The sequence below is a fragment of the Hippopotamus amphibius genome, chromosome 5 (genome assembly GCF_030028045.1).
Source record: "Hippopotamus amphibius kiboko isolate mHipAmp2 chromosome 5, mHipAmp2.hap2, whole genome shotgun sequence".
NCBI lineage: Eukaryota > Metazoa > Chordata > Mammalia > Artiodactyla > Hippopotamidae > Hippopotamus > Hippopotamus amphibius.
Window position 1 is genome coordinate 67,256,850 of NC_080190.1, and position 19,961 is coordinate 67,276,810.

The 19,961-nt window shown below is 35.4% G+C and overlaps 1 protein-coding gene and 1 non-coding gene across 5 annotated transcripts in view; both read right to left on the bottom strand.

Annotated features, from left to right (window-relative positions):
* CCAR1 (cell division cycle and apoptosis regulator 1) overlaps positions 1 to 19,961 on the bottom strand; it is a 52,536-nt gene that overhangs the window by 22,514 nt on the left and 10,061 nt on the right. For all 4 annotated transcript variants that reach the window (XM_057734894.1, XM_057734893.1, XM_057734895.1 and 1 more), the window contains exons 3-16: positions 19,776 to 19,948; positions 19,291 to 19,335; positions 16,932 to 16,964; positions 12,167 to 12,360; positions 11,380 to 11,494; positions 11,087 to 11,279; positions 9,116 to 9,245; positions 8,695 to 8,856; positions 5,818 to 6,043; positions 5,114 to 5,227; positions 4,402 to 4,568; positions 3,458 to 3,668; positions 2,558 to 2,641; positions 850 to 1,035 (exon numbers count right to left, since the gene is read on the bottom strand). In XM_057734894.1, coding sequence (XP_057590877.1) covers positions 850 to 1,035; positions 2,558 to 2,641; positions 3,458 to 3,668; positions 4,402 to 4,568; positions 5,114 to 5,227; positions 5,818 to 6,043; positions 8,695 to 8,856; positions 9,116 to 9,245; positions 11,087 to 11,279; positions 11,380 to 11,494; positions 12,167 to 12,360; positions 16,932 to 16,964; positions 19,291 to 19,335; positions 19,776 to 19,948 — 2,033 coding nt within the window. The remainder of the gene's footprint in view (positions 1 to 849; positions 1,036 to 2,557; positions 2,642 to 3,457; positions 3,669 to 4,401; positions 4,569 to 5,113; positions 5,228 to 5,817; positions 6,044 to 8,694; positions 8,857 to 9,115; positions 9,246 to 11,086; positions 11,280 to 11,379; positions 11,495 to 12,166; positions 12,361 to 16,931; positions 16,965 to 19,290; positions 19,336 to 19,775; positions 19,949 to 19,961) is intronic.
* Positions 4,700 to 4,764, bottom strand: LOC130854717 (small nucleolar RNA SNORD98). The gene has a single exon (XR_009054155.1). It is a non-coding gene; the product is annotated as a small nucleolar RNA SNORD98 (small nucleolar RNA).

A 19,961-nucleotide genomic window follows, 5' to 3' on the forward strand; every position in this document is an offset into this window, starting at 1 on the left:
TAATTAATGATGTATACTTCACAATGCATTCCACTAGGAAACACATAATGTTGGTTTATCCAATTACTGGTGTTGTAACACACTTCTGACATCCCCATGTTGCAAATTCAGAAAATATCCAAGAATTATTCTTCTGGGCATAAGACTGAGGCATACATGGGAGAGAATAAACAGCCTCTGAGTCTTAAGGCTTGAGATGCAATCAAACACAACTTTAAAGCAACAAAATTCTCAGACAAGCACTTCACTAGAACTCAATCTCTCATCTTAATGGCTTTGTCAACCAAATTTCCATTCATCTTTCTATCTAAAACATTATTCATTTTTAAGAGGGAGGACTAAAAATATGTGACTTCTACATCACTCAAATGTCTCTCAAGTGGAGAATGAATAAACAAACTGATACACTGATGCTATGGAATACTATTTAGCAATGAAAAGGAACAAACCACAGAAACATAAAATGGGTGAATCTCTAATGCATTATGCTAAGTTAAAGAGGTCAGAATCAAAAGGTTATGTAATCCCATTTACATGATATACTGGATAAGACAAAACTACAGGAAAACAGATCAGTGGTTTCCAGAGGCTGACAGGGTGGGAGAAGAAAATGCTTACAAGGGGTTCAGGGTATTTACAGAGGGTGACAGACCTGTTTTATATCAATGACTGCGGTGGTGGTTACACGATGATATGCATGTGTCAAAACTTGTACAACTGTTCACTAAAAGAATGAATTTTACTATTATGTAAACTATACCTTAATAAAAGTATATACATACATATTTCAAGAACCCTATAAACCAATATTACGTTTAATAGTATTTAAATGATTTAGTATATACATACCTCTTTATCATCTTCAGATTTCCTATCATCCTCCTCTTCCTCTTCTTTCTCAGATTTCTCTAATTCCTTTTGTTCTTCTTTTTGCTCTTCTACTTTAAGCTGTTTTGTCAATCGGGCTATTAACTGGGATTTTAAGCCTTTGGAACTAAGAGCTCGACTTTCTAATTCTTTTCGGAGATCATTTACCTAAATATACAGTATAAAAACACAGAAAAAGAAAACAGGATAGTGAAATAGGGAACTGTGCAATGATCTTTTTGTATGATTTCTTTTAAATTTTGGTGAAAGGGACACTTGTACAGCTCATAAAATGTTTGTGAAAATGCAAAGTGACAGAATTTTTTAAAAATAATTTGCAACATATTTTAAGTTGCTTTTTAAAAGAAAAGTTAATACTCTTTGACCCAGAAATTCTAATTCCCAGGAATTTACCCTAAGGAAATAACCTCAACACAAGAAAAAAACTTTCTATATGGATACATTCCTTGTCATAATCCCTCCCTCCAAAAAAGTGAAGAATCTAAATATCCAATAAAGGAGTAATACCTAAGGAAAAAACAAGTACATCAACTAGATGGAACAGTACAGAACATTTAAAAATAATTACATGGGAAACACTATTATTAATTGAAAAGGATGAGGTAGCAACTTTTTTATACAACATGATTAGAATCAATCAACCAACCAACCAACTTGTACCCAGAAAAAAATAATGGAAGATAACACATCAAATTTTAAGAAAGGCTGTTATATTTGAGTGATAGGTTTGAGAAATTTTTTTCTTCAATTTTTTATGCATACACCAATGTTTAAAATAAGCATGCATTATATTTATCATCAAAAGGAATACAAGTTTTAAAATAAGAAACAACAGCAAGCCATCAGTTTGACAGAAAGTCCTTGGGGTGCAGGCGTAATCTAATAAACTGAATCCACAGGACTCTATATGAAACCTGATGTTGAGGAAAATAACTTGGAGTAGTGCAAGAATAACAAACATTCTTATGATATACATTCTCTACTTACTAAAAAAGCAGTGTTGGTTTTAAAACTACAGTTTCATAAAAAAGAAAAAACCGGTTTTTTGCTGAGGACAGAAGTTAACAAAAAGGTCAGCTTTCATAAATAGGAAGTTGCAAAAGCAAGCAAGCTTCTGATCTTCTGATCTATGTAGAATTTATGTATGCAGAATCTATGGATCTACATTGACAATATAGGCCCAGAGATGTAAAATTGCAAAAAGATAACAGGTCCAGAGACCTTGGGGAGTAAAGGAAAACTAGTAAGGATTAATCAAAAATTTTAAGAAAAGGCTCTTAAATTACCTTCTTCCTAGTTCAGATGCATATCAATCCACATTTTACTTTTAAATTTTATTTAAAAATATTTTTTCTTTTTCCAATGTTTCATTGCTTCTCCTTGAACTTAATTAAGTGCAGAAATTCCACCTTGGTCAGTTTCCAAATCAGAAAAGAAATGTTCCTCATACTATAAGCACATGTATATTAAATTTAACAGACATTGGCTGAACTGATTTATGAAGTCACCTTTTATTTAATTTTTACACACACACACACAAGCACAGAATATTTACATAAAACCAGTGGACTTCATTTTTAATGGCTTATATCTGAAAAACTAATGTTTCACAACATCCTCTATTCCTGTTCATAGACTTCAAATTATACACCATTACTTTCAAAGTTACCTTCATTGTCTTCGGATCGAGTTTAGACCAATGGGTAGGAGTGGAAATTTCTTTAGCTTCACCATCATCCTTCTCTTCTTCATCCTGATATACAAAGTAAACAACAGAATTACTATTCTGCAACCTTAAAATAAAGGTAATTTATTTTTAAAAGTCTGTTGCTGATCTGTGCAAGGTCACAAATGTTTCAGATTGTCTTCTCCTAAAGTTATTATTTAGGCAAGTCCACGTACATACATTCTACCACTTTTAACTGATCACAAAGACACTCATCAGCCAATCAAAGCCAGATCTGTGAAACACAAAAGGGTGATAAATTACAACACAAAGGATATCAGGGATGCACAAACACTGCCGGTCTCCACTAACCACACAGTGTGTGATCTTGCCCCAATTTTCAAGCCACCCAAAGTTAAGACTGATTTAGTCAGACCTTTCAAATGTACCAAAGACGATGCCACATAGCCTGAAATTTCAAATCTCTCAGACTTGTGGTTGTCCAATTTCAAATATCCATGACTAGAACTGATGACCGTGAAAGAGAAAATTTTTTAAATTTTAGAAAATGGCAAAATGTTTAAAATGGCTTAATACTGAATCTTGCTCAACAACTGGTCCCAGATTCCAGCAACTAGACCTATGATAAAAACAAAATTCTGTGCAATTTAAGCACATCTTATTTTCCTTTGAGGTCTCAGCACTCTTAAAGTTAGCATAATAGACAGTTTTTTTTTAAGAGAAAAGAACATACAACTATACTGCTGAAAGCTGGATTACCAGTCGCTGTTACCAGCTATGTTCCTCCATGTGTGTTTGTTATGTAGTGTGTGGTGTGCATTTGTGCCTGTGTTCCTGTGCCTGTGAGAAGCGGAAATAGAAAAAGGGATTAGCGTTCAGTGCCTGTTCTCCATCAGCCTCCTTGCGTTCACCCTGAAGCTTCTCGACCAGCTGCTGCTTGTATCCTCGGGAGAGGGTTTCCCACTCTGAGCGGGTGGGAAGGCAATGCCAAACATCCGGGAAAAATAAAACCACTGTCTCCACATGAGCTGGAACTGTACGCCCCTTGTGGGTCTCCTCAGGGCGATGGTAGCGAATCTCTGCAAAACGGTACCTGTTGCAAGGGAAGAAGCATGTTGGAAAAAAAATTCTAAAATACATTTTAAAGACCCTAGTTCACTTGTAGCACATCAAGTAAAGAAATTTTGCTGCAAGAACCTGAGGTTGGTCTAAAGAAAAAAAAATTATAGAAGCCATAGTTCCTCTTTTGGTACATTTGTACAATATTTTATGGTTAAAGAATATGTTCCCCAAGGCATTTTCAAGTTTGATTACAGAGCTACCCATATTTTAGAGAATACCTGAAGAAGCTGGATAGCTGTTCAGATTTCATGTGCTAAAAAAGGAATATTCTCAATTAAGTCACACGAAATATACTAAAATACACAGGACAAATAAGCCTCAAGAGAAAATATGGCTGAACAAAAATAATCAGCAACTACATCATTTTATAACAAAAGAATTATAATGAAATGAAGTTCTCTCTTGACGATCTTCTCCAGCTATGCATGAAATGAAAAATATTTTCAACATACATCCAACTTCCAAAATACGGCATAACAAAACATTAAAATTTTCAGTTTATTTTGATTAGTTCTTAATCCTTTTCTCCCAAACATTTTTGGCACCAAATAAACTTTTGCTACAAATGAGTATTTTCCTTTGAGATTACCCGCATGATCAAGACTGCTAAAATAAGGGGTGGGGGAGGGGAAGGCTGATAGACAAGAACATCTACATAAACTATTAAAAACACATTTCTAATCAAGAAATGAATTGGTACTTACCATTGTGTGCATACACTTAGATCAATGCCTGTCAGAGCCTTACAACAACGAATAGCAGTCTTAATCAACACAGAGGGGTCTTTTTCTGGGTCTGGTCCATCCAACGAAGGAGACCAGTGGCCTCCAATGGCCATGGCTTCATCCTTGCCTTTCATGCCCACTAAAAACTAATTTAAAAAAAAGAATCATTTATATATATTATGCAACTTGTCAAATTACAAATGAAATACTTGAAAAGGAAAGGAACAAACCTTTCCAATATCATTTTTACTACCTCTGGTATCTGTCAGTCAAGGAAGAGTTCAGTTCATCGTGTTCCACACTGCATTTCAGCAATGGAATAGGATTTACACATCATAACTCATCCTTCTAAAATACTTCCTCAGATTAAAAGTTCTTTTAAAGAAACAAGCTATAATTCAAAGTTTAAGAGCAACCAGATACACTAAATCCATTACCACTAAGATTTTACTAGGCTTCAAATATAAAACATCAAAAGGACAGTTGAACTAGTGACATACAAATAAGATACAGCCATAATCTGCAATGAGAAAAACATCTACATCATTGAATGTTGTAACTATATTAAAATTAGTTACAGAACAAATCAACGTAATTTAAAAGGTAGTCTTTTTAATTGTATATATATACAGTTAGAACTAAGCAAAACAAATATACACCTTAAGTTAAAATATTTAATGTTTCACTTTACCTTAACAAGTCTAGCAGGATGCTGAAATCCATCTCGAAGTTCTTGTGGGTCTTCAGCAAGAGCACATGACTTATGATACAAATCTTCCATACTAGGGCTAGCCATCAGCATTACCTATTATAGTCAAACAATTCAATCCTGTCAAAAGTCTAAAGTAATGTAAAAAAATGAGAAGCACTACTAATTATCCTTACATAATAGATATCTGAAGTTTTTTATAATAATGGACAGTAAAATGCTATGGCAGAAATGATATTAGATACCTTATAATTATAGTTTTAACTTTTCAAGGAATGCTTTTTGATCAATGTTTTTCAAATAGCAGAAAACTACTGACCATAAGCAATATACTGAATGTTACCCTGGAGACTAACATATAGTGCATTCACCCAGCATTACATTTTATGTGGGGCTACCAGAACTACGGAACATTCCAAAAAGCTCAATAAAATGAACCTCACCTTCACATTTTTGTAAGGTTCAAAATGTTAAAGCAATAACCACAGTTTTACAGTTCAAGAGTTAAGGCAAAAGGAAGTTAAATTAAATTACTTAAATAACCAAAACAGAATCAGGTAGACAAGAAGAAAACACAGACATTCAGGTCTTAAACATACTAACCACTTTCTGAAGATTAATTTCACATACACTCTTAATATGAGTAACTACTCAGAAATTCCTGCTGTACATCACAGAATACAAACCTTTGCACTGTATAAGTGATCAGCATCTGGTGGATCAAGAATGGCCATATTTTTTTCTAAGGACTCTACTTCTCTGTGCATTACATAGAAATTGCAGTAATTTCCCAGCTGAAATGGTCTTGACAAAGGGAAAGCATCCACCCATGTAAACTGAGCATCAAAAAAGTCACTAGGTATATATAAATTCTGATAACGGCGCCTTAGTTCCATCATGTCACAACTAGGACTGAAAAACAGACATAAATAATAAATAAAGAGCCTTAACACCAAAGATTATGCAAAGATTCACTCAAGTCTAACGCTAAATATATAATCTGATACAGTTAAAAGCCAGCTGAAAATGAACAATTATTAATGAACGAGCTGTAGATTTACAAAGAAGTATATGAAAATGTCACTTTCCAATGTTTACTTACAGTTTTGAATAAATAACTAGTATCTACATGTTACCTTTATTTCTTTATTTTTTGTGTGTAGCTTAAAATTCATTTAGAGAAGACCCACTGAAATAACTTCAACCCACGCTCCAGAGAAGATCTGAACAAAAGCAATTTCTGCCTCAGTTGAAGCTGCACTTTTGAGAAAGTTATGGTTCATACAGAATGGATACAAAGAAGGGATAAGAGTGGTACAAATTAGTATAAGTGCTCCTCAATCAGGTTTATACAGTGTAGAAAAAAAATACAACCTTTATTCTATAGTAAGATCCTAGATCAGGCATAGTTAATTTAAAATTAAATATAAAAATCTACATGAAAACAAAATCCAAATGTTTTTTGGATTATCCACATCTCCATACCTCTCTATGTAATGATTAAGATCCATACATGATTCTTTATTAGGTAAAGAGAGAATAAGTTTCTTGCCTTTTAAATCTGGCATACTGAATTTTTTTAAAAGGATGATTTCCTTTTTTCCTAAGAAACAGAGCTTTTTTTTTTTTTTAGAAACAGAGCTTTTTAAAGGAGAGAGACTTAGAAGTAAATCAATCTGGTAAAAGGCCAAGAGATTTCTGTTAAAAGCATAATGAAAAGTGGAAAACACCAACAGTTTGTAAGTAAGATGAAAAGATAACTACACTGTCCTTTCAAAAGACAACTAAAGGTAAGAGTACGAAATGTGAACTAATGTATCTATGGGGATGTCTTTTTATTTGAAACCTAAAAGTAAGAAATATAGAAGCATAAACTTAGTTACAGTTGTTGACATAATTATATTTATTTCGATTAAATTTTGCTATCAAAATAACAAAAATGTGAAAGACAACTATTTGAGTTTTGTTGTTTTTTTTGAAGTGCTACAAACAGAAAGTATGTGTAATAGTTTCCTACTTTTCCAAAACCAGAATTTTTGAAGTTGTGTTTTATCCCATAGGAGTAAAATCTATAAATAAAACATCATTTCTTGGCATACAGTCTCTTATAATCATATTACTATAAGAAAATCTTGATTTCCATCCACAACTACAGATGAGAAGAGATATGGAAACTTTAAAATCACTTTTATTTGTAATGTGTTCATCTGATATTCTGGGGATTTACTTCAAAGTGATGAAGTGAAACTGTAAAGATTTAACTTGGAAGGAGAAAGACAGCTGCTCAATTTATATCCTAATTATCAACTCCTCCCAGAATAGCATTCTACGCTGGTTAACAGATGAGTTTAAAAGCAGAGCTGCTCTAGTTAATATTTTTGGGGCTGGAGAAGTTGTTTTGTTTCCAATGAATTTCTCTTAAATATGCAGACAAGATATTTTTTAAGTATACAAGTAAACAGGGATAACAAGAAAACTAGTAAAAATTAACAGTTGATATTTTGACCACATGCAAGAGTAAATGAACACCTACTACGTAACAATTAAGCAAAGTCATCAAGCAAGATTTTTTTGGGCATTGAGTAGCTTAAATACTACACTGATTTACTCAATGTAGAAGTGAATAAATAGAAATTTTAACTTTCATAGGCCAGTATTATATTATTATACTTCATTGAAATGCAGCAATATCCTCTCAAGACACTGAATTGCACGCGATTACCTGTTCCTATACCAAATGGCTTTAAACATTTTTAATGATTCGTTTTTCTTATTTTACTATAAATTTGTTTTTCCATCTGTTAATTTCTCCTATACACAATTGCCAGTCCCAAGGCCTTTAGATGATTCTTTCTTTCCTTTAGAGCAAATTAGTCACTTAACAATTTGCCTCTTTATGAACTGCACTTTTGCAGCTATTACCTAGTTGACCACCAAATCCCAACCACCACTGAGTATCTACAACTGCCATACACAGGGTTAAGTGCTTTTGGTACATTAAATCAACTCAACCTCACAATAATCCTGCCAACTGATATAACTTCCATTTCACAAGTGAAGCTCAGAAATTCTTGGTAACTTTCCAGTTACCTCTGATTTCAAAGGCTAAAAAGTGTATTTATGCATACACACATATCCATATATGTTACGTGTCTGTGAGTATATATGTAGGCCTGTGTTTCTATTATACTATAAGGCCACAATTAACTTGGTTACTAATATATCATTACTTCATCATACACAATGAACTATGCATAACCTTAATAAGGTTATCAATAAATCTGAATCTTAAATAATTTTACTTTTAAGGAACAACTTCACTACAGAGGGGCTGCCTTTTTAAATAGCTGGTATCTTTAATGAGTGTATGAAAATAATGCACTCTTGCAAAGAACTAAAATTCTACTTCAAACTGAATTTCTGCCCTTATATAACTAACATCACTAAATGTCAGGAAACAAAAGTTGTAAGAAAAATCTCTCTGAATGTAACACATTCCTCCAAATTATACAAAATTATGAAATTAGTAATCTAAGAAAACAATAGGGAAAAAAAGAACTTACCAATCTAAAGAAAACTTTGAAAACTGAACCGTGTAACGTGGAACAACACGTCTAACTCTCCGAGGCGACCGTTCTCTCTCTCTTCGAGGAGATCTCTCCCGGGAACGTTTTCTCTGAGGAGATCTTTCTCTGGATCTACGTCTTTCTCTCTCCCTTTCACGACTTAAAGCAAATTTTTCTAAAATTACTATTATTTCTGGCACTACTGAAGAGTTCTTAAATGAAATAAATATCATAGGTAATATAAGCAAGATTCCACAGTATACATTTTTTAATAACTTTTTGAAAATTGTGGCAAAAATATATATAATATAATAAACTTACCATTTTAACCATTTTGAAGTGTACAGTTCAGTGGAATTAAGTGCATTCACACTGTGCAACCATCACCACCATCAAAAGTATACCTTTAAAAACATACCTTCGGTCATCTTTTCTGTTGGGCACTTGATCCCCTCTGTCATTTCTTCCTGAAAATCTGGATGGTGGATCTAACCTTCGTGCTGGTTGTGGCTGTGAAACTATACGGACAGGAGGCTGCAATAAACCAGCTTTAAAAGATACAGAAAAAGATACTTTAACCTATTTAAATGAAATTCAAAAGCATTACTTGGTTAAATTTTATATAGAGAAATTTGGCTAATATTTTAGGTTTTATGACCCATGAATGGTAAATGGTAGAGACCATTTGCATATTTGTATATTTTAAAATATCCATTTAAAAACGTAAAAACCATTTTTAGCTCAGGGACCATACAAAACCAGGTCACAGACCAAATCCAAGACCTGTAGTTTGCCAATCTCTGAGCTACAAACATTAAACCAAAGATTGCTACACAACAACACATTTGCAGAGCACCAAAGTATCATCCAGACATTATCTACAAAGAGAAAAAAGAACCCTTATATTGGAGAGATCTATAGCCACCACTCTGACCAAGTAATCAAATTTAACATCAATAAATAGTGGAAGTATCTAACAACATGTGCCTCCTAGTATGATGCGGTATGAACTAGAAAACATCACCTACAATGTGTTCTTGCCAAAAGCCTTTAGACTTAACTTCTAGTTTATAGTTTACATGGCAGAAAGAGAAACAAGGTAAAAATGTCACAATCAAGACAAATACAGAACACTACATTCCATAAAGAATCTACAAGTCAACCAGACCGATTTCTTAAAAAGTCAATGTTACAAACAAAGAAAGAAAAAGTGGGAAATTATTTTGGAATAAGACTAACGAAATATAACCAAATACAACACATGAAACTTGAATATCTTTTTGTTTAGGAAACCAAAAAACAACCTTTTTAAAATACATTTCAGAGACAACTGGGGAGGTCTGAATATAAACAAGGATATCTAAATGCTTTTTCTTAGAAGTGACAGTAGATTATGGTAATACAGGAAAAGATTCTCCTTTAGGAAAGGCACGCTTGTATAAATAGGGGTGAAATATCATAATGCCTGCATTATGACTACTCACAGCAGTGTTTCCAGAACACAAAAACTAGAAACAATCCAAACATCTACCAAAGAAAAACACATAAACTGTATAATTCATACAATGGAATATTATAAAAACAAAAAAGTAGAGCCATATGGAATAAACAAATATGAAAAAACTTTAAAACATAACGTTGAACAAAAGTCTTACACAAGATTGTAGAGATGGAGTCACACGTTACAGAAAATTCAAAAACAAAGCTAAAGTATACTTATGAGCATGCATACTTAAAGTAAAACTATTAAAAAAGATAAACAGTTAACTAGTAATGTACTTTTTTACCCAAATAGCAATTACACAGGTGTTCATTTAATAACTCACTACACCACAATGTTTTATAACTTTGTTATATTTGTGTCAATTTATGATAAAAGAGAAAATGCCACAATTACATTTTTAAAAAATACCAATTAAGCAGACTTTTTCTAAAGTCAAGACTATCATTTAACACTTTTCATAAGAAAATGTCCAGAGTTTCAAATTATCAATCTGCAAAAGAAAATTTTAAAACACAGCTCATTTATTTAATGCACTATGGTTCAATGAGCAAAGTGCTGCCATCAGACTCTACACATATATAAAATGTTATGTTTATAACAGTAAGTCTCAAAACATTTTCTTCTATAAATGATAAGATGCCAACAGGGGGAAAGGGGACTGTTAGTTTTGATATTTAAGTTCACAAAGAACAGGTCTCTGAAAAAGTGAAATAAAATAAAAATACTTCCCAATCGCTATACAAGTAGAAGTGCTATACACAAGTATTCTAGAAGTCCCTGCCTTTTTCTGTAATTAATAGCACAGCATACTATCGATATTTTAATAACTGAACACTTTTATATTAGTCTGAAATCTAAAAAGAAAAGATACATTGCATGTAATACCTTTCTGCTGTGGCTGCTGTAATAAAGGCTGTGGCTGAGTCTGCAATAGTGGTGTAATAGAAGCTGCTGAGATCTGTGCCTGCAGCAGTGACTGGGGCTGGGGCTGAGCCTGAACACCAAATGTGGTCTGTGGTGCAATTGGCTGAAGTACAGCGGGAGGAGTCTTCAGTAAAGGTTGTGTTTGGGACTGATTCTTAAAAAAATGAAGAAAAAAAATTTTTTAAAGAAAAATCTTTATAAATTGGAAGACTCAACCACCAAGTTTTCATAATACCTAATGTTATTTTACATACCTGATTTGGTAGTGTTTGAATTCTTTGTGCATTCCATTTAAAAGGCATATTGGGATTATATGTAGCTTCAACCAATACTCTGTCACCCACTTGAGGGGTTTTCCCTTTGACAGCACTGAAAAAAAATTAAGTTAAATACAAACACAGTCAGAAGAGATTGCTCCAAAAAAAGACTTAAATACTTAGCATTTTAAAGTAAATTATACCAGAAATGGAAGCCTAAAAAGCTCTTTTAAAAAGTAGATACACATCCCAGACTTACTTAATTTCCCAAACAAAGTACTTCTAAGGACATTCTTTAGAAATACATTTAAAATATCTAAGGAGATATATATTTCCTACAACCACCACTACACTAACAAAATACTATTTCGAATTCATTAGCTCATCAGTCACTTAATCCTATTATATTTCAACTAAAACATTTTATGTATATATTGTCATAGATATGTCAAACAGAAGATAAAATTTTAAAAAGCATAACTATTTCAATTTTTAATCTCACTGTAAATCTGCTCATGAATAGCTAGAAATGTAAACTCACTCCTACAAACACTTACAAAGAATTCACCATGACTAGTTTGTTCAATAATCCAAAGATACTGCTCAATAATCAAAAGATATCTTTAGTCACATTCTCCATCAAAAAATATCACACGTACACGTTGAATGATTAAAGCAGAAAACAGCTAAACCATAATTCCATGTCACAGTTAAGTGGTGCCTTATCAATATACTTAATGCTAAATACAAGGCATCTGCCAACACCTAATGAAGTTTACCTTACCTAAGCTGAAAGAATACATCTTCATCCACAAATCCAAATGTATCGTGTAGTTTTGTAACCACCCCTGTAAAAACACGCTGTTTCTGAGGTTGTGTTTGTTGCTGACTGGACCTTGGTGTTGGATATGATACAGTTATCTGAGCTGCAGGCTGAGGAGTTGACAAGCTAAGGCTTGTAGGCAGTCCAACAGCTGGCTATAAAAACAAAATCAACATCAAATTAAGGCAATGATTTGAAGTAGTCTAGAAATTAAAATTGACTACTTAAAACTAATTCAAAATGCTAAAAACAATTTGAAGTTAGAAAATACATACATACACCTTGAAGATAAGAATCAAGTCTGGGGGCTTCCCTGGTGGCACAGTGGTTAAGAATCCACCTGCCAATGCAGGGCACATGGGTTCGAGCCCTGCTCCGGGAAGATCCCACATGCCACAGAGCAACTAAGCCCATAAGCCACAACTACCGAAGCCCATGCGCCTAGAGCCTGTGCTCCACAACAAGAGAAGCCACCGCACTGAGAAGCTCGCGCACTGCAAAGAAGAGTAGCCCCCGCTTGCTACAATTAGAGACACCCCGCGCGCAGCAACACAAAGACCCAACACAGCCAAAAAAAATAAAATAAAATTAACTTAAAAAAAACTCAGAGGCAATTTAAAAACACAAAAAAGAATCAAGTCTGAAAAATTAGGTTATTTTTGATCAATTTCATGATTAAGTTCCCTCAGATGAATGTTTTCACAGGAAGTTTCGGGACAAAAAAGTCACCATAGTGCAATCAATTAAAAAAAAACACTGCAGAAACTTCCTGGTGGTCCAGTGGATAAGACTCCATGCTCCCAGTGCAGGGGGGCCCGGGTTCGATCCCTGGTTGGGGAACTAGATCCCACATGCATGACGCAGCTAAGAGTTCACATGCCACAACTAAACATGCCGCAACAAAGATCCCGTGTGCCGCAACTAAGAGCCGGCACAGCCTAAATAAATAAATAAATATTAAAAAAACAAAACAAAAAAACCCAACCCCTGCATATTCTACCCCCCTCTTAGAAATTCAAAATCCATAATGGCATAATAAAGACTTGGGGAAGTCCTAGATAAGTGAACTAAGTCAAACAGAGAAAGACAAATATGTGTGATTCACTTATTTGTGCAATCTAAAAAAACCCCAGAGGCTCAAAAACAAAAAACAGATTAGCGGCTGCCAGAGGAGGGAGTTTGGTGGGGGAAATGGGTGAAAGCAGTCGAAAAGTACAAACTTCCAGTTATAAGATAAGTTCTGGGGATGTAATGTACAGGATGGTGATTATGGTTAACAATTCTATATCGTGCATTTCAAACTTGCTAAGACAGTAGTAGATCTTGAAAGTTCTCATGAGAAGACAAAAGAAACTTACTTATGTGAGGTGATGCATGTTAATAACTAAACTGATTTCTACAGATCTCACAATATATACATATTATTAAATCATGCTATACACCTTATACTAATACAATGCTATATGTCAATTATATCTAAAATAAAGCTGGAGGGAAAAGGTAACACTTTCATTGGTCTTTTCTGGCACAATCAAACATGAATAACAACATATTACTGATTAAAACTTCTGTAGATAAACAGAAATAAAATCATTAAAAAGGAACAATCATCTGATTCTTCAACTCAAACGAACTCCGTAATTTTATACCTGCCCAATAAAGCAAGTCTCAAAGTTCTACAATTAAACAAACTAACAAAAAAGCTAAGTCCTATATACAGTAAAGGAAATCAGCATTTCTTAAACTATAGCCACGAAATTTTCTCATGAAGTTTCTTTAACATCCACCCTAAGACACTAATGCTTTATGGGCACACTTTGGGAAATGCTATTCTAAGAAAAGACTAACTTTTACAGCTTTTCTACTTAGTCTGGAAATCCTGCTACAGGAGATTGAAAACAGGACTTAGGTGTTAATCAATTCTAGTTTGTTTTTTTTTTTTTGGCTGCACGGCATAGGGGATCTTGGTTCCCTGACCAGGGACAGAACTTGTGCCCCCTGCAGTGGAAGCACAGAGTCTTAACCACTGAACCACAAGGGAAGTCCCAATTTTAGTTCTTTAATAAAAACAAAGTGAGGTTGATTTCTCAATTGCAGTGTACTTTATTTTTAAAAACTAACTAACAGGGGCTTCCTAGGTGGCGCAGTGGTTGAGAATCCACCTGCCAATGCAGCGGACACGGGTTCGATCCCTGCTCCACGAGGATCCCACATGCCGCGGAGCAACTAAGCCTGTGTGCCACAGCTATTGAGCCTGTGCTCTAGAGCCCGTGAGCCACAACTATTGAGCCCATGTGCTGCAAATACTGAAGCCCATGCACCTAGAGCCTGTGCTCTGGAACAAGAGAAGCCATGGCAATGAGGAGCCCGCGCACCACAATGAAGAGTAGCCCCAACTCACCACAACTAAAAAGAAAGCCCGCGCACAGCAAAAAAGACCCAACACAGTCAATGAAAGAAAGAAAGAGAGAAAGAAAGAAAGAAAGGAAGAAAGAAAAGAAAGAGAGGGAGAGAGAGAGAAAGAAAGATAAAAAAAAAAAGTAACTAACAGATTCAACACTATAAAGGTACAAAAGCTTATACACTAAAACTAGGTATTTGTTGCTCAGCTATCTAGTTCCCTATCTATGTGGCAATCACTGTCCCCAGTTATTATTAGAGGTTCTGCTTTCTTTTTAACATTTGCACATACCAGGGGTCAGTGAATCACGACCCATAGGCCAAATCCAGCCCATGGCTTGTAATTTTTATACAACGTACAAACCAAAGATGGTTTTTACACTTTTTTTTTTCCCTTTTCTTTTTGGGTCACACCATGCGGCTTGTGGGATTGTAGTTCCCTGACCAGGGATCAAACTTGAGCCCTCAGCAGTGAAAAAGAGAGGAGTCCTAACCACTGGACTGCCAGAGAATTCCGGGTTATACTTTTTTTTTTTAATTTATTTATTTATCTATTTATTAGCTGTGTTGGATCTTCGTTGCTGCACACGGGCTTTCTCTAGTTGTGGCGAGTGGGGGCTACTCTTCATTGTGGTGCACCAGCTCCTCATTGCAATGGCTTCTCTTGTTGCGGAGCAGGGGCTGTAGGCACGCAGGCTTAAGCAGTTGTGGCACATGGGCTCAGTAGGTGTGGCTCACGGGCTCTAGAGCACAGGCTCAACTGTTGTGACACATGGGCTTAGCTGCTCCATGGCATGTGGGATCTTCCTGGGGCAGGGATCGAACCCGTGTCCCCTGCATTGGCAGGCAGATTCTTAACCACTGTGCCACCAGGGAAGCCCCAGGTTTTTATACTTTTAAAGAATTGTATAAAAGGGAAAAAAACATGCAACATAGACTGTATGCTACTTTAGGTGGTCCGCAAAGCCTAAAGTAGCATTACATATCAAAAGTTCACAAACTTTATAATGTTGCTGAAAAATTAAGTTGATAATACAACACAATAAATCACCTACTAAAGTCAAACTAAAAAAGATATAACATGTACAAAAAAATTCCTAAAAATATTAGCTACAAAGAAAATGTAAAAGCCAAAAGCAGTATTAAGGGACTTCCCCCTGGTGGCACAGTGGTTAAGAATCCGCCTGCTAATGCAGGGGACACAGGTTCGATCCCAGGTCTGGGAAGATCCCACATGCTGTGGAGCAACTAAGCCTGTGCGCCACAGCTACTGAGCGTGTGCTCTAGAGCCCACGAGCTGCAACTAGTGAGCCCGAATGCCACAACTGTTGAAGTCTGAGTGCCTAGAGCCAGTGCTCCGCAAGAGAAGCCATCGCAATGAGAAGCCTGCACAATACAACGAAGAGGAGCCCCTGCTCGCCACAACTAGAGAAAGCCCATGTGCAGCAACAAAGACCTGATAAAGCCATAAATAAATAAACAAACAAACAAATAAATAAAACCAGTCTTATTTAAAATAAGACCTCAGGGGACTTCCCTGGTGGTCTAGGGGTTAAGAATCTGCCTTCCAATGCAGGGGACGTGGGTTCGATCCCTAGTCGGGGAACTAAGATCCCACATGCTGTGGGGTAACTAAGCCCATGTGCTGCAATTACTGAGGCTGCATGCTCTAGAGCCCACATGCCACAAAAAAAGAGAAGCCCACACCACATGAAAGATCCCCCATGTGTGAAGATCCCGTGTGCTCCAACTACAACCTGTCGCAGCCAAATAAACAAATACATAAATATTAAAAAATAAATAAAATAAGATCACATATTTATTCAAACTAGATCACATCAGGATCAGCAAACAGCATGAAAGAAAAAACAAAAACATGCTTTCCATCTTTATTTAACATTATATTGCTAAACTATTATGTGAGTCCAACAAATATTCATTTGAAATATTCATTTGAAAGTCCCCTGAAAGAGGGACTTCTCTGGTGGTCCAGTGGTGAAGACTCTGCACTCCCAATGCAGGGGGCCCAGATTCGATCTCTGGTCAGGGAATTAGATCCCGCATGCCGCAACTAATAGCCCGCATGCCACAACTGAAAGATTCCACATGCTGCCAACTAAAAGATCCCACATGTCACAACAAAGATCCCACACGCGACAACAAAGAACCTGCGTGCCTCAACAAAGACCTGGCGCAGCCAATAAATACATACATACATAAATTTTAACACAAACAAAAACCCTGAAAGAAAACCTACAATAGAAATAAAACTTTGGTCTACTTTTCATTCAGATATTCAAGAGAAATAAAGTAATGTCAAACTAACCTGAGTTAAAAGGGTCTGCTGAGGTTGCTGTAACTAAAAATGGAAAATACAAACAAAAACAGGAAAGAAAAAAGATAAGGATCAATCAGAATTGCTGTTTCACAGATGCTTTACAAAAGGAAAAATTCCTATTAAATGAGTATTTTATTTCTAACTAAGAAACGTGTGAAAAGTAACAGAGGTCATTAGGTGTAAGGTTTCCTACAACTATTTGTAACAACTACAGACCTTAATTATAATTAACTCATTCAATAACGATAAAGAAATTTTTTGCTGCTGTTATTTCAGAGAAATATCACTCACAAAAAACTCCACAAGTCCCTAGTGGGGTAAACTTCTAGTTCTGCCCCATATTAATTACCATACTATAGAAATGATTCAGTATCATCAGATGCTACCTGTATCAAAAATATTACTGGCTGTCCAATTCATATATATCCCCCTAAAATGAGAAGCACTCCTTACAGTCAGGTTTGCCAAAGGCATAGGGACCATAAAGGACTACACACTCTGACATATATAGTTTTTCTGCCAATAGCAAAGTATAAAATTACAAAAAACAAAAGGAATTGTTGGGAAGGGAGCATTTTAAAACTCTGGAACAGAAGTAAACTTTCTGAAACCTCAGCATTGTGCTTATATTAACCATCAGGAAGGTCTCAAAAGAAATACTTATTCCTGCTTGCTCCCAGCCCAATCTTTCAACATTCTTGTCAAGCTGCCCAGCTTGGGGTTGTCTATCGTGCACTAATGTCCCATGGTTATAGCTAAAAGAGCAGGAATCTCCTCATGAAGCTTAACAGCCTGAGGAAAAGGCCTTTTTTCCTACCGCCCAGGTAAGCAGTCTGAGAAGAGCATAAGCATCATTTGTGTTCGTGGAACCCTGGTCAGGGCAAGATTTGGACTTATATAAGATTTCCTTCGGGGCATCCTTAATGTTTATTAGCTTCTAACTAGTGTTTTAAGCCCAATGGCAGAATCTGAAGATCTCAGTCCTTCTGTTATGACTTTTTATTCACTATGACTAATAAGCTTCCTAATGAATCCTTGCCAGACTTTAAAAAAAGCTAGGATAAAACAATCTATATGACATTCTAATTCAAAACACCCAGTTTACCTAGGTCAACATGTATTGTTAGGTTAAATCTATCAAATTTCCATTTTTCTGTAAGTTAAGATGGCATTTTTTAGGGTAAGAACATTTGAGTATTTCCATTTTCATGTGGTTTGAAATAACACAGGCTTTAATAATGTACTTCCTAAAGTAAGTCTAAAGGTACTGAAAATAAGCCAAATTGGACACCAATCTCTTGTCAATGTTTTAGAAGTTTAAAGCAATTATTAGTGGGATACTGTAATCTTCAGGGAAAATGAAATGCTTCTGAAACCCAAAAGGAACTAGGCAAGGATGAAACTGGGGCATGGATCTAGGGACAAGAGTTAATGAATTAAGACGGCTCATGTTTCTCCACACTGTCTGTGGATCCAAGTTTTTGGTCCCTCTCTTTTATTCCCTTTTCCCCTCCTGACTGCTATATTTTCCTAAAACTTTTTAATAGCACTGAGAAGGGATGAAGACTACCTCTTAATCCTGGAAAAGCCTACAACGGGTGCTTAGGCTAGAACCTATCTAGATTTGAGAAGGTCAAACTCTTCTTTGCTTGATATGCTTCTCCTTGGGTTCAGTTTTTCTTACCTCTTTCTATCATCACAGATATAATAACCCTTGAAGAACATGATTAGAGTATGAGCCTAGGGAAAAGGAGCCAAAGAAACTTCTTTTAGTCTAAGTAAGGAGTTTTCAAATGGTTCAAATGTGCCTTGGGAATATGGGTGAGAACTACAAGGGGAGGTTTCCTCCCATTTTCAACACTGTTTTTATATTTCATATACTGGGTTTCAATATACAATTTCATTAGGGAAAAAAAGGTAGGGTTCCATTGCTTTAAATAAATAAAGGGTGAAAGCCAATGGTCTGTCCACAGTTTAGGTTTCAAATGGGAAAAAAAAGCTTTTCATTTTCATATGTGGTCCAGTACAGCACAGTAGGGCTAGATTCAAACAGGAGTATTGGGCCAAAACTCATTAATAGAGTGTTTCTCTCCAGATTATCTTCTGCATGCTTTCTTAAAAATATATGACAAAGTCTGGCTGCTAGCTGAGAATCTGAGTTTTCAGGACCTCTCTCCTATCTTCCTCTCCCTTGGAGACATTCCTTTTTACATACCACATTTCCTCTACCCCAGAAGAATTCAAATCACACAATGAGGTTACCGATGGGAAATAAAACCTACATAAATTTAGTTGAAACAAATGACTTTTTAAAAATCAGCTTTTAACACGGAAAATATACACTAACCTGTTGTTGCACACTATACAAGGCCTGCTGAGGTTGTGAATATTGCTGGAAAAAAAGATTTTTTAAAAGAAAAATACGGATATTAGTTTTAGTCATTCTCAAAAAGCAATATACATATATATATATATATACACACACTTACATATATACACATTCAAATACATAACCAGAATTACACTAAAAAGAAATTTTCTGGAATATCTACACTTCACCTAAAACAAACAAAACAGTGATTACTTATACTTTGGGATTTATCAAGAACAGAATTTTACCCAGATAATTAAGATATAAGAACTTAAGAATTTTGACTATGCAACTATACCCCTCTGTATGTCCTGGGCATAAATAATTTTTATCACCAGAAAAAAAAATAAGCATAACAGAACCCCACAACTATTCATTCTTTAAAATGTGAAGGTACCTAGCCCAGCTAACCAGATTTGAAAGTTTTCTATGTCACATATTAAAACCTATTAAAGATTCACCTGTTGCAATGCAGCTGCTGCAGCTGCGGCTTGTTGCTGCAATGCTGCAGTTTGAGTTAACTGATAGTTTGCTGGGGTTTGTGTAGTAAGGCCTGCTGCTGCCAATGCAGTTTGCTGTGTATAAATGGTAGGAGATGCTCCAAGGAGTGATGGCTGCTGAACACCCAATGCAGCTAAAATGAGATT